Source organism: Coturnix japonica, chromosome 4 (genome assembly GCF_054131305.1).
Source record: "Coturnix japonica strain WE chromosome 4, WE-NBRP24, whole genome shotgun sequence".
In the NCBI taxonomy this organism is placed as follows: Eukaryota; Metazoa; Chordata; class Aves; order Galliformes; family Phasianidae; genus Coturnix; species Coturnix japonica.
The window spans coordinates 23372317-23385650 of NC_140666.1; the positions used below are offsets into that span (position 1 = coordinate 23372317).

The 13334-nt window shown below is 39.6% G+C and overlaps 1 protein-coding gene across 4 annotated transcripts in view; it reads right to left on the reverse strand.

The window, feature by feature from the left end:
* The window catches only part of GRIA3 (glutamate ionotropic receptor AMPA type subunit 3), a 280633-nt gene that overhangs the window by 101641 nt on the left and 165658 nt on the right, over window positions 1–13334 (reverse strand). For all 4 annotated transcript variants that reach the window (XR_001554693.3, XM_015860743.3, XM_015860740.3 and 1 more), the window contains one exon: window positions 1116–1355. Coding sequence is in view for 3 of the 4 variants with exons in the window: in XM_015860743.3 (XP_015716229.1) it covers window positions 1116–1355 (240 nt within the window). In the remaining variant the exon portion in view is untranslated. The remainder of the gene's footprint in view (window positions 1–1115; window positions 1356–13334) is intronic.

A 13334-nucleotide genomic window follows, 5' to 3' on the forward strand; every position in this document is an offset into this window, starting at 1 on the left:
TTCCATACTTTCCTAGGCAACCTTTTCTACCTGACCTCAGTGTAAGCAATACTTAGCATCTCCAGATCAGTAAAAAATGCTGAACTCCTGGCATTCCTCAAGTTAGCAGTCTGAAAACCACTTCCAATGTACAATATGTCCTTATGTTGGTGATATAATCAATCTTCAGTGTAAAAATCACAGCCACCGAAGACTCACTCTCTACCCAATATGTAGTAGTTCAGGGCATCAGAACTTCGTAATGGGAATTGGGAATGGAATCAGAGATTCTTTGTCTCTACCCAGACTCCTTTGAAGGTGTTGGAGTTGCTAATGATAAAACTGGTAAGAATGGCAGTGACACTTCTACCTGATGAAAGAATTTCTGCACAGGTAAAAGCTGTAACTAAGCAAATTCAGAGAAGCTGGTGACTGCTGCTCCACAGGAATATGCCAGTGTTTCACAGAAAATGGCTTCTGCTGTTTAGATCTGCCTTTGACAGGATTTGTTACCTATGGTGCATCAATTAGTCAGCAGTTGGTTTAACCATGGATTCACTGACTTTAATGTATTTTCATTTTGTAAGGTGTACCTCTGGTCACTCTTGTCATGTACCTACCTTCATCTCTGAATATCCATGTGACATATCTAGAACATCTTTTCTCCAGCAAAGCCCTAAAGCAATTTTATGTATTATATTCTTAGACTGTTATTGATGCCTAGACATTTCCAGCATGTACCTTAGCATGGACTGTTTCTGTCCAATGACAGGAGAAACACGCATTTATGTAAAGCAGTGAGGGATTTACAATGTCACGCAGAGTGGAAAGTCTTGCTTAACAATACTCTTCATATTGTTGATTTTATTTTGCAAGGACTCAGAAATTCTGGCAAGCGTTGAGTGTGCAGTTGTGTGGAAACCAGGTGTTCCAAACTGAATGCTTACACTCCTACAATATGCTCCAGGCAACGTCTTTACAAATGACAAGTACAGTGAAGATGCCCTCTTCTCATCTGTCCCTTCATTTTTGTTCCTTCAATACAAACTTGTTTTCTAGGAATTTGCAACCACTGATTCTGGTAATACTTGTTCAAATTATAAAACAGGAAAGTCGGATCAAACAACAGTGCTTACCCCGTTCTGTGTCATAGAGGTACACAAACTTTTCCCACTTGTAATAGGTCAAGAGACTCAAGATGGCTCCTTTTAATGCTGGCCGCATCTGGATGACAAACTGCACATCTGCATCTGTTGGGAAGCTGGGTGTGATGAAGGACGTGTGAAGGGCTCCACAAAATGACGTCAGTGTGTTCATTGACATCTGGTCATAGAATCCAAAGATGGCATAAACTCCTCTGGAAAACTGTGAGCAGACTGACAAAAACAAAGAGAAGAATTAAAAACTGAAATATATTGAATGCAAAAAAAATTTTGAAGTATATTTGAAGTAAGCCCACTAAGCAATGCTGAATTATTTTGTATGACACGGTAGAATTTGTGAGGCATCATATACTAATTTCAGTATAGCTGACAGATTGCATCAGAGATGGCAAAGGAACCTCACAGACCAAGTGCAAGGCTCTGTCCATAGCAAGAACTGTGATTGTGATCATGAGACAAATGAAGTACAATACAGCACAGAAGCACTTCTAAACCAAAACAATTCTGGACTGATATAAGCAAGTCCCATTTGTAATGAAAAATACATTTCCAAGAAAAATGATGACTCAACGTCAACAATTCCACTTGCCAAGAGTTGGATTTAACAACAATTCTCAAATAGCCCCATTAACCACTTTTGCCAAAACACTTCATAATTAACTTTTCAAAAAGCAAGGAGAAGATGTTACTGGTTGGGAAGACAAAGTGCAACATTGCTATTTCTGTAAGTAGCATCATGAAACATTTCCTATCATAAATGCTATTCAGAATCACCAAAGCCTGTTAAAGTAATTTCTTAAAGGATTCTCCACCATATTAGCTCATTAGCCTCATGGATAACACCTTAGATAGGTAGTCAGGTGTGAAAATTCAATTTTCTTCCAGAAGTGCAGATGCAAAAAATAGTAATGCCATTAAGGAATTTATTTAAGTGATTTAGGCACTCTAACAGACCTTGATCAGAAGTAGACACCAGCAGCAAATAACAGCTGATGCAGGCAGAAAAGAGATGCACACAAGACAGGAAAGGGAATAAGAAGTACTGATATCCTAAAGAAAAGTTTGCAGAAGTTCTCAACCACAGCCAAGAAAAGATATAAAAGAAGTTATAATGCAGCAAGAATTAATTCCCAGAGGCATGACTGAGGAATTAAACACACGGTTTCAAAAGGCATTTCGTTAAACTATATACCAGCAGGATATAAAGTAGAAAAGCTACCATAAAAATTATCTGCTGAAGTAACAAATAAAAGGCAGTAACTTCCAGGTGAAAAAAAAAATAAAAAAATAAAGGGAAAAAATAAAGACTGTGTTACAAAGTCTGGCAGTCTCCAAATCATTTCAATGGCATATAAACTCTCTAATTCCATCATAACAGTCACTGAAGTGGGGTGAGTAGGAGCTGGGTGTCCTCATATATACTGAGTCAGTGTCTCACGGATCAGGCTTCTCTTACATATTTATTAATGGCCTAGTTTACCAGTTTTTATGTAGATTCTTACTGAGGAGAAAGCAAAAAGAGCAAGTCAGTGTATTCCAGGAAATACCCCCTTCATGCAGTGCAAACAAAACTTACCTCCAAAAGTCTCCTGATGCTAAATGCATTTCAAGTGATCCCAGATTCACCTGTTCTTTCTTATCAGCTCTGAGGATCAGGAATACTTCTGAAATATGACTCCAACAAGATCTCTGAGAGCTATAGGAACCTGAATGAACATTCAGTGGGTGCTGAATCTGGAGCTACTGCTGGCATGGGACAACCCACTGCAGCCAAGAGCTTCTGATCTGGCCTTTTGGATACTTGCAACTATTTTTTTCCTACAGAATTCTGGAGGATCACCAAAAATAACTTCTAACAAATGTAGTCCCCTGCTCAGAACTACTTTCCAACTTAGATCTCTGTTCACTGCAGATCTTTAAAATTTAACACTTTTAATAGGCTACCAGCAGACCAGCTTTTAATATCTTCATCTCTTAAGCTCCTCTGCTTTTTTCTTTATAGCTTATTCTTCTTGACTATCTATCCTGCATGCACTGTAGGGTGCCAATTCAATTTTACTGGCCCATTTAAAAGCCAAATGAACCTTTGTTTTTATAAGGGAAAGATAAAAAAGACCAATTATCTTGGTCCTCAATGTTCATTTGTTTTTTTGAACTGACAATTTTGTTATGATTTTGTAGCACTGGGTCTCTTGTTTATTCAGTGGCCTAATCTCCAATGTGATCAGACAAAGCTTCTAAAGACACTGATGAAGCCATGGCCATTCAAAAACCAAACACATCATTACATTTATTTTAATGACATTACTGTTCTATCATCAAATTAGTCTAAATCAAAACAAAACAGTAATTACTAAAGAAACCTAAACTTTAGCTTTAAGCTCTTCATACAAACTGCCTTCCACTGACATTCAGAATTCCTCATTTTAGAGTACAAATTCTGATATTTTCCTTAATTAATCACCATTGATTTATATTTGTTTTTCCCTCTTTGAAAAATGCGTATGGTCAAGCACATACTCTGGCACTAAAGAACTGATCTGGATGAATCCTGATGAAACCTCACTCCCCAGAAAATTATCTTTTTTCTTTCAATTTTTTCTGAGATATATCTTAAAGATGTGTTCTTAACTACAGTTATTGCTTCTAATACTGAGGATGCATAACCATTTGCAGGACAGTACATATCCAAGTTGGTTTACCACCTCATCTGAAAAAGTTGCAAGCTCTATAAGAGAGGGGCAGGGGGTTCTAAGTAGTCCCTATCCAATGGAGGATGACAACAAGCCATAACTCTGGCATCAGGTGCAGGATAGACACAACTTTATCTAGAGAGGCTTAACTCTGAACTTCTTCTCAGAGTAAGCTGAGAGTAAGAAGCCACATGCCATCAGTTTCAAAAAAGGCAGGGATACATGGCAGAAGCCTGGGAGTTCTCAAGCACGCCAAGAGAAGAGAAGGACCTTCTGGGTCATGAGACTGAATTGTTTTCTGCCAAGCAGAGAAAATGCCCAGAGCAAGAGTGATCACAGTAATCAGCAGACTTGTTAAAATTATAATAATAAAAAAACAACAATGAACCCACAAATAACAACAAAAAAACACATACACAGCACTAACAACAAAAACACAAACCTAATCAAACCCAAATACATTAAATCTTTGCATCTCAACTGAATAGCAGCTGAGCCATCCAGGCACCAGCATGACTCGGTGAACCCAACTTCTGTTGCTCCACCAGCAGTTCCATCCTCCCTCCAGTCACATCAGCCCCTTCACAGAACCTTGTCAAGATTAACCAGACTTCATTTTCTCCACTCTGACTCCATGAAGGCTCCAGGTCAGAACCTCAGAAGATGCCCCATTTCACACAAGTTATGAGATGTTTTGTGGTTTTTTTACAATTTATTTTCTGCTTTCTAGCTGTATTTAGCTCTCCTACCTTTTAGTGACGGTGAGTACTCCTGACACAGCAAGGCTGTACAGGCTCTGACATCCCTACTACCTATTGCCTGGAAGCTAAAGTCAAATCTTCTCTGACTCCTTTTTATTTAATTTTTTAAGTCCAGTTCTCATGCTAAAAAACAACCTGAAACTTTACTAGGAACATTTATGAGTAGGTTTGGGTTTTGTTTGTTTAAAGAAAAGATGAATAAACCCAAAACAAAAAATATGTGGGTAGATCTTAATATGTCATTCCATCAGATGATACCACTGACACTCTCCAGCATGGCATGCAGTGCCCTCTGGACCCTACAGGCCCTGCAGTCAGGGCTGTGATTACAACACCTAAGACACAGTTGCCTCTTCATGGCTATTTGTATGGACAAGCCATTTCCACTTTGTTCACATCAGTATCTTGTAAGACAGTCTGAAAAAACAAACTCATATCACAAGAGAACTGTAAAGTCTGTTTTATTGATAATTACATCCTTTTTTGGGCTGAAACTCTCCATTGGAGCACAATGATAACTGATGTTGCTGTATGTTGCTCACTTTGGCTCCCCAGTTTTGTGTTCTGCATTTCCCTCAGCTGTGAAATAATTTTATTCCCTCCACTTTCCTCTGCCAACTGTCTTGGACTCTACACAATTCTCATAGTCAAACTCTGCCAATGGACTAAGGGCACTACTTTCAAATGGAATAACACACAACCCATTGCAGACTACTTGCTGTTTTCTATTTAAAGTCTCCACACTATGACTTCCTTGCTGCAACAATACAAGGGTTATCATTAACTCCACTTCATACAGTAAGCATACCGGCTCTTAGAGAGACTGACAATGTCTCTACTTCTTCCTTTCCCTTTCATTTCAATACATGGAATGAACAGGCAGTCTCTCTCTACTTGGAGCCTCAAGGAAATGAGCACAGCAGTGCCCACGAATGCAGAAAGAGCTACTTCAGGGATGCTCCAGGCAATACGATCTGAGCGCTCCCTTTAAAGACAAACTCACTGTATTTAAAAATGATCATTTAAATGAAATGAAATTATCTACTACTAATAAAACTTATTTTCACATTAAATTCTTAAGGCACTGAATTATGTCAAGAAAAGATTTCATGGTGTTGTTATAAAATCAGCTGAAAAAAAAAAGAAGCACGTCTAAAAACAGCAATTTCTGAGATAGTTAATAGCAAATATTCATGGAGATGGGGGCGAAGCAGGGAAGTTACAGATTGAAATTGGCTCCAAATCCTCCTGAGACCTTTGCCATAACATCCCTTTGCATCACTCTTAATAAAAAACATGCCTTTACAAATACAAAAAATGCCCCCCAAACAAAAAGAAACCTCACAGCAGAAAGCAAAATAAAATGATGATTTACTACTGTTACTTCATTCATGGTATCAAACAGTTTTCTCAGTGATTCGACTCAAGTGTGTTTAACCTCATTCTCAGAAAATACTGCTCAACTTGCTATGTTCTATCTAGTGCCCTCTTCATACATAGACTCTTCCTTCACTTTGTATTCCTTTTTAGACCAACCCATAAGATAAAAACAGCACATTTTTATTTCACTAGGAGGAGAAGAGCGCTTTCACAAATGACAGGCATAAGAAATATTCAATTCCTATTTTACAAGCCCATTACCAGAAAGCAATCCAAAATGAATGTCCAGACCAGAGAATACCCAAAAACACTCTCTGAAATCAAGATCCCACTCTAGATCACTTTTGTCACCCTATCACAACTCTATTACACGCTACTAAATGACAGTATTCATTTATTCTCTACTTTTCAGATCACTCTGATCACAATCACAGCTCCTGGGTGCGGGGTGCTCTACAAACACATTATCACAACCTTGATTTCTTTCAGTATGTCCAATTATTTATGACCTACATGACTCCACTCATTAAATTTTATGCATTTTGGCCTCTGTATATCCTCCTATAGTCAAATAAAACCCTAACAATGTATGTGAATTTGCCGCTTGCTGGATCTCCTCTTCACACTGATTGAAACATTCATATGAATTTTATGAGCGTATGAAAAATGCCAGCTTGCAACAATAAAAATAGGCCACTTAGACTATGACAGTGCTAGCAGGAGCACTAACAGCACTGAGCTACAGGCACACCACAATGCCAAAGGGTGCCAGCTGAGATTTGCAGTGACTGCTCTTTTAAGAAGTCCTATCTGAAGTCAGAACCTTTTGGACAGACAGGCTGATGAGAGGCACTGCTTCAGAAAGCACTCTGAAGAGACAAGTTCATTCATGCCTGAAAGACTGTCCATTAGCATAATTTTACTTAGGTAAAATTACTTAGACCCCTCTGCCCACAAACTGCCAGTTCAACATATACACAAATAAAAGCTTCAGTAATTAAAAAAAAAAAATAAGCTAACATACTTAAAATGTCAGTAACAAAGGCATCCTCGAAGCTGTAAGACAGAAAATCAGGCTAAACATCACCTATATTGTCCTGAGAAAGATGTACTTAGTTCTCTAACCATATTCTTCTACTCAGAATACATACAGGTGACCTGAGTTATGTGGAACACGAAGTGTAAATTGCTGTTACACCTGTCTGCTTACTGATTAGTCCCCAGCTGCTTTCAAACCTAAGACTGTGGAGTCTGAGCCATTATGCTCTCTCTCTTTTACTGTCCATAAACTTGATGAAACTCAAGCACAAAATGAATATTCTGTCTTGCATATATACCAAACTATCATATACATTTCAGTTTTCTTAAAGAAAACAAAAACAACAAACCCCAAAACACGCGATTTTCAGTAACCCAGGAGTCAGCTACTCCATGTCCACAAAGAGTGTCAGCCCCTTATCAGTAAGTCCTAATTCCAAAACCATTTTGTTTAACCAGGATCACTACCATACATTGATCTTTTAAAACTCCCAGGATCCAGAGCACTATGAGAACACTTCTTTTGAAAGACTATTAAATAGATTATCACGGCTCAGTTTGAAGGATAATCTACTGGAATTTGAGGGAACCAAAATAGGTGGTTTAGAGCTTAACATGGATTAAACGTGAGAGGAGATTCAGACATGCCATACAGATCAACGAGTTTTTGAAGGCTGATTTTTAAAAAGGTATTAAGTTTTTGAGGACTATACTTAAGTATGTGCTAATCAGAATACTACATTATCTTCCTTGCTCCTTTACAAGATGAAGTTCAAGCTCTCAGATCAGGCACTGCAGAGCTACATCCAGGTGTTCTATTTTTAAAGCCATCCATGCAGAGGATGATACTCTCCCACTCATGGTCCAACTTCTATCCCAGCCACACCATCTCCAAAAGCTGTTCACAGTGCAAACTTCCTTTTAGTTTTAGGGGGGAAGACATCAAATACACGCCATGCAGTTTGAAATAAAAGGCTTTTAGAAATGCTTTGTAACACTACTGCAAAATCCAGATATAAATCATGTGCATTTGTTACCCATCAGCTTACTACCTTTGCTTTGACACCAAAAAAGGCGTTTGGGAGGAGGAGCAGCAATGTTTCTTTTCGTATGCAGTTAAACTCACTGCTGGAGAGAGATGGAAAGGCACTGGGTATATGCATGACTTTCAAACAAGCAGCACTTGATGAAGAGACGTTTCTGCTCTTTTTCTCCAGGAGAATCCTGCCTTGCCAACAACAGCATCATGCACAATGCCAGCACTCAGCTTCTGACAGCCCCACGTTCCTGGATGCTGAGAGTTCAGGCACTGGCCTCCAGCACAGGTTTTGGGCTCACTGTTCACTGAGCTCTTCCCTTTGAGAAATGGCTCAGTCTGTCACACATTCATCCACACATTGTTCTCCCCAAAGTGTGGGAGATAAGCTAACACCTGTGGGAAGGAGTCAGAGGACCTGGCAAAGTTTTCCCCAGGAGAGACTAAATATATCCATAGCAAACAACAGTCACTTGTGTCGTTTAAGTCTTAGACTCCATCTCATGCTTCACGCTAAGTCCCTGCAGAGACACAGTATGTGTGCAATGCCAGCATGTCACATATGCTTGAGTTAAATAACTGGTATCTATTTGTTTTACCATGTGAAACGCTTCTTATTTTACCCTAAGTCTGTTATGCCAGCATCATCACTTTGGATTATAACTATTCCCCTTATTCTCCAAAGTGATATTTCTAAAAACATTGGCAAGAGGTAAAATACATATTAAAAAACTGTTGTTTCAGAAGTCACTTAGTTATAAAACACAGAAATGTACCAGCAGTTTACTTACAAGCAGCCAACATGTTTTTACCCACATGCATATCCTAGTAAAGAAATAGTAACATTGAACAGTTTAACATAAAATCATAAATCTATCATAGTTTTATTCAAAGTAACAACAGCTACATCAAGCACAGGATATCAGGGATGTTGCTTTGGAACAAGAAAAGTGCCCCCAGAAAGCATTTTTAATGTGAACTTTATAAAATCTTGTTGACCAAGGAGTATCCAAGTCATCTATCATTATAATTTTCAGACAGTATCTATATCGTACCTCTCATCAATAGTTTAAGCAACAAGAAGCAACATGAAGTAAAAAGAAATTATCCATCAGGAGCATTTTTCAGACTGAGATTGTTATACAGAAGATAAGGCTGAAAATCCCAAAGTGCAAAAGGTTAAAGACAATCACACCTGCAGATCAGTGGCTAGCTAGATACAGTACTCCCATACTCTAAACAGTTTTCCCACCCATTTCATTGGAACATCCTGGTACAGAAGAAGTAGAAAGACGAGGGCATATTATTAAATGTATGCTTGTTCAGCAGATCCTTCCCTAAGTGATTTCAGAAGTTGACTTCATTCTGGGCCACTGTGGTGAAAAGCAATAAATCAAAACAAGATTCTGGCAGTATGATGAAAGATGAGCTGAGTCTGCTGAGGTGGTGCCATTTATAGGCCTGTGGGGATCTATTATCGAGTGTGAGACAGGAGAGGCAAAATGGTAAACATACCTGAAAACACTGACGTGGGGAAAATTCCCCACAAGGTAAGGCCAGGGATAAGGCTGCCCAAGGAGAAAGAGGATGTGATCACCACTGCAGCAGCTGTGCAAGCTGCCTCCAGCTCTCACTTGGCTCTGTGTATGCCCAGAGCCATACTGGCTGACATACAGCCTAGCTTACCCAAGGCAACAGACCCTAACACTTTCCTGGAGGCTCTGCAATAGGACTCCAGTGAGTACTGTCACAGTGGGTGCATCCTGGTTCAGTGGGCTAGATGTCACATTTCCATATCTCCTCCCTGTGTTTATTCAGGCTTCATGGAGCTGAACAATCCTCACCGCTCCTTGTGCCATGCTGTTGTCAGCTTACCAACCTGAGAAACGTGCTGTCAGCTAACATAGACAGGAAGAAAGAGCAATGAAACCTGGCTTCTGCAGCCATGGAACTGATATGATCCAAAGATGATCCTTAGGGAGCAGCCCAAGTCCAGACCAAGTACCACTGCAGGAGAAGATCCCAAGGACCTCACTGGGCGGTGGATGAGCACCAAGAGGCCCATTCAGTACACTGGAAGAGCATACTATGGGACTGCAAAAGCTAAATCCAAACTTCCTCTGTAAAAACAAAACCATCTCTCTCTCCCCACATTTAGTTTGATAGCATTTCTATCTGCCTTGTTGTCTAAAGAATCCTTGTTACCAATCTCCTGGACCATCATGATCACATCTGACAATAATTCACAGCCCAGTTCCCTCAGCTAACTTATTTACAGGAAACAACAAGAATAATATTCCATATAAATTATGCATAATCACTATTTATCATGCTGGGTTAATTGGCACATAACAAAAGAGTTCTCTGGTGCACAGCTGAGTAATGTGGAAGCCAAAAATTACGGAAGTGTTACAGCAAAGGCCTGGTTGTGAAAAGTCACGCTGCCACATATTAATTTTTAACTGACCTCTGCCCTTCCAGAGGAGGAGGGACAGATCAAGTCTGAAATGATTTGATAATCTCAGTGGGCTTGGACAGATTGTTGAAGCTGTAAATTCTGATTCCAGCTCTGCTGTCAGCCAGCAGTGTGGCAAAATGACAACCTGGTGCAATTCCGTTGTTTACCTGGGCCCCATGAGACCCCGCCACACTCAAAAGCAGAGAACTACCTGGTCCATCATCAGGGACAGTGAGCATGTGTAATGGTGACAGCCTTTTCAGAGAATCATAGAATCATTTGAGTTGGAAGAGATCTTTGAAGGCCAGCTAGTCCACCTCCCTGCACTGAACAGGGACACCACAGCTCCATCAGGTGTCCAGCCTTACCTTGGGTGTCTCCAGGGAAGGGGCAACACCAGCTCTCTGGGCAACCTGTACCAGCACCTCATTACTCTTATTACACCTTTTCTCCCATCTCTCAATCTCCAGCTTTATCACAGAGGTAACAGAAAATGAGATGACTTCCATAACTTCAAGTGTTGTGAGTTAGAGGTTCATTTACTCATAGCCACCAACCAGACCACAGAACACTGCTATGATCTCATCGCATTCACGGTCTCATTTCCACAAATACAAATGAGTGTAGAACTGCGGCTTTTAATTTTGGATTATGTTATCTCCATTACAGTTCCTTGGTATGGAAAACATAGTCGATAAATAGCTTTCTCCTGGAATTATTCATTTACCATGTCCACCAAGCTACTCACATTGCTTTCCTCTGATGAACATCAGTGGAGTGTAACAACTGCTTTGCATCCACACCTTGCTGGACAAGAGGCTCCTGTTCCTGAATTATTGATGTATATTGTAAAGCCTAAAGTGACTCAAGGAGCAGTTTTATGTGCTAAAGCATCTTCACTGCGGTTTTTTGTTGTTTTTCCTTTTCACTTTACTGCAAGCAGCATCTGAAGTACCTGGAAAATCTTCTGACTGAAAAGAGAAACAGTATGTGCTGCACATTTGTTGTTGCAGATGTGTGGTTAACCAGCTTGATCACTGCAAACTTCTGACTGTTTTCACACCCTGAGCTGGTACATGACTGGATTAATCACACATGCTGTGCTTCAAACACAAGCCTGCTTCTCTAAAATATTTCTTTGTAAATTGAATATGTATATGTAAATATGTAAATAAAATACACATTCAATCACACAATCAAAATACACTTACTCAATCGAATGGTGTCACTGTACACTTTCTATCTGTTGTAGTTTCCACAGAAATAAATAGGAGGCATTACTTTCAGAGCAACCTATGTATATCTACTTTCCAACTCACTCTCTGGCCCTCTTGGTTCACAGAGGTGCTCCACCCCCAGAGATGCATTAGTAGCCTTAGTCCAAATTCTTCTGTAATTGCAGCACTTATCAGAAATGCCTAAAAATGTTCCTCTAGCTTTTCACAACAATCCCTGAACATGTTAACAGAGCAAAAAATTCCAGTTCTCCACAAAAACATTTTGTAACCCCAGGAAGGAGAGGAAAAACAAGTTAAGTCCAAAACAAGCGGATCATGATATTCTTCATTCTTGGTTGTGGGAACAAAATCTCTGATCCTTATGGCAGAAAACAAGTCTGAATTTCAAAGGAGCAGTGCGGTGTGGATCCCTTCCTCCCTAAGCTGCAGCCAGTACCACCCAGAAATGGACTCATCAGGGTGCATTGCTCAGATGAGTCTCAGCAATGCCTCAAATGCAACTGTGCAAACACAGATCAGTGCCACGCTTTGGGGAACAGCCATAAAGTAGCAGTGTGTACCTCTAAGGCAGTAGGCCCTGTAGCCAATCTATCAGCGCCGAACAGCAAACTAGAGCAGTGTGAATGATAGCTGGCCATAAGTTTCCTTGTGTTAAGAAAAGTTCTGGAAGGGCTGTCCGGATGCTGATGCTGGAACTATGCCATGAACTCCAGGAAAACATATCCATGTCCAATATAAATGTATTGATTTAATTAACAATATATTGAAGATGAATAATATACATAATGAAACCCAGTTTTAACTTGCAAATGAATATCAATTTTAATTTAAATTTAGAATAAATATTTTTCTTTCATTAAAACTGTTATAATAGTTATCAAGAGAAGCACTTGTGTCACGCGACAAAAATCAACTCAGCACAAACTTGGGCTCTAAAACAGGAGAGCTCCTTCTTTATGCCACCCCACACACATATACCTTATGTAATTATATACTCCTTATCAAAACTGCAGGCAACAGAAAGCACCGTGAGAATGTGCCATTGTGTTTGCTTAAAGCAATACATTGTATGGAGGAGCTGAATTTTTGTAATCTGATGTTCAAGTAGATTCACCAACAGTGTCAATTCTTTCAAAGCAGCCCATACACAAAATACTTTTGAACTTTAAGAATGTTGTAGGTCTTTGAATTGATTTCTTCGCTGAACTTAGGTAGCATGGCTTCTTAGATAGACTAATGGAGTGAGTTAAGTGTCTCTCCAGAATATAACAGAAGGCACAAGGGACCTCATTTTCCAAGAAATGTCACTTAGAGGCATAGACAACTTCTCTGTACTCTGATAGTCTCTGTGTATTTATAATTTACATGAGCCAGACCAGACCCTCCTTCCCAATGGCAATGTTATCAGCAAGGCAGTACTTTCCTACAACAAAAATAGTACAGAAACTTGCACGAGAAAATTTGAAAACAGAAGAACTTTCTCATAATAATTTAATAAACTGAAGACACAAAGGTTTAAATCCTCTGGTAGCACTGAATAAAAAGGACTGATATATTCCCCAGCTCCTCCAAGCTTCCCAGAAAAGCC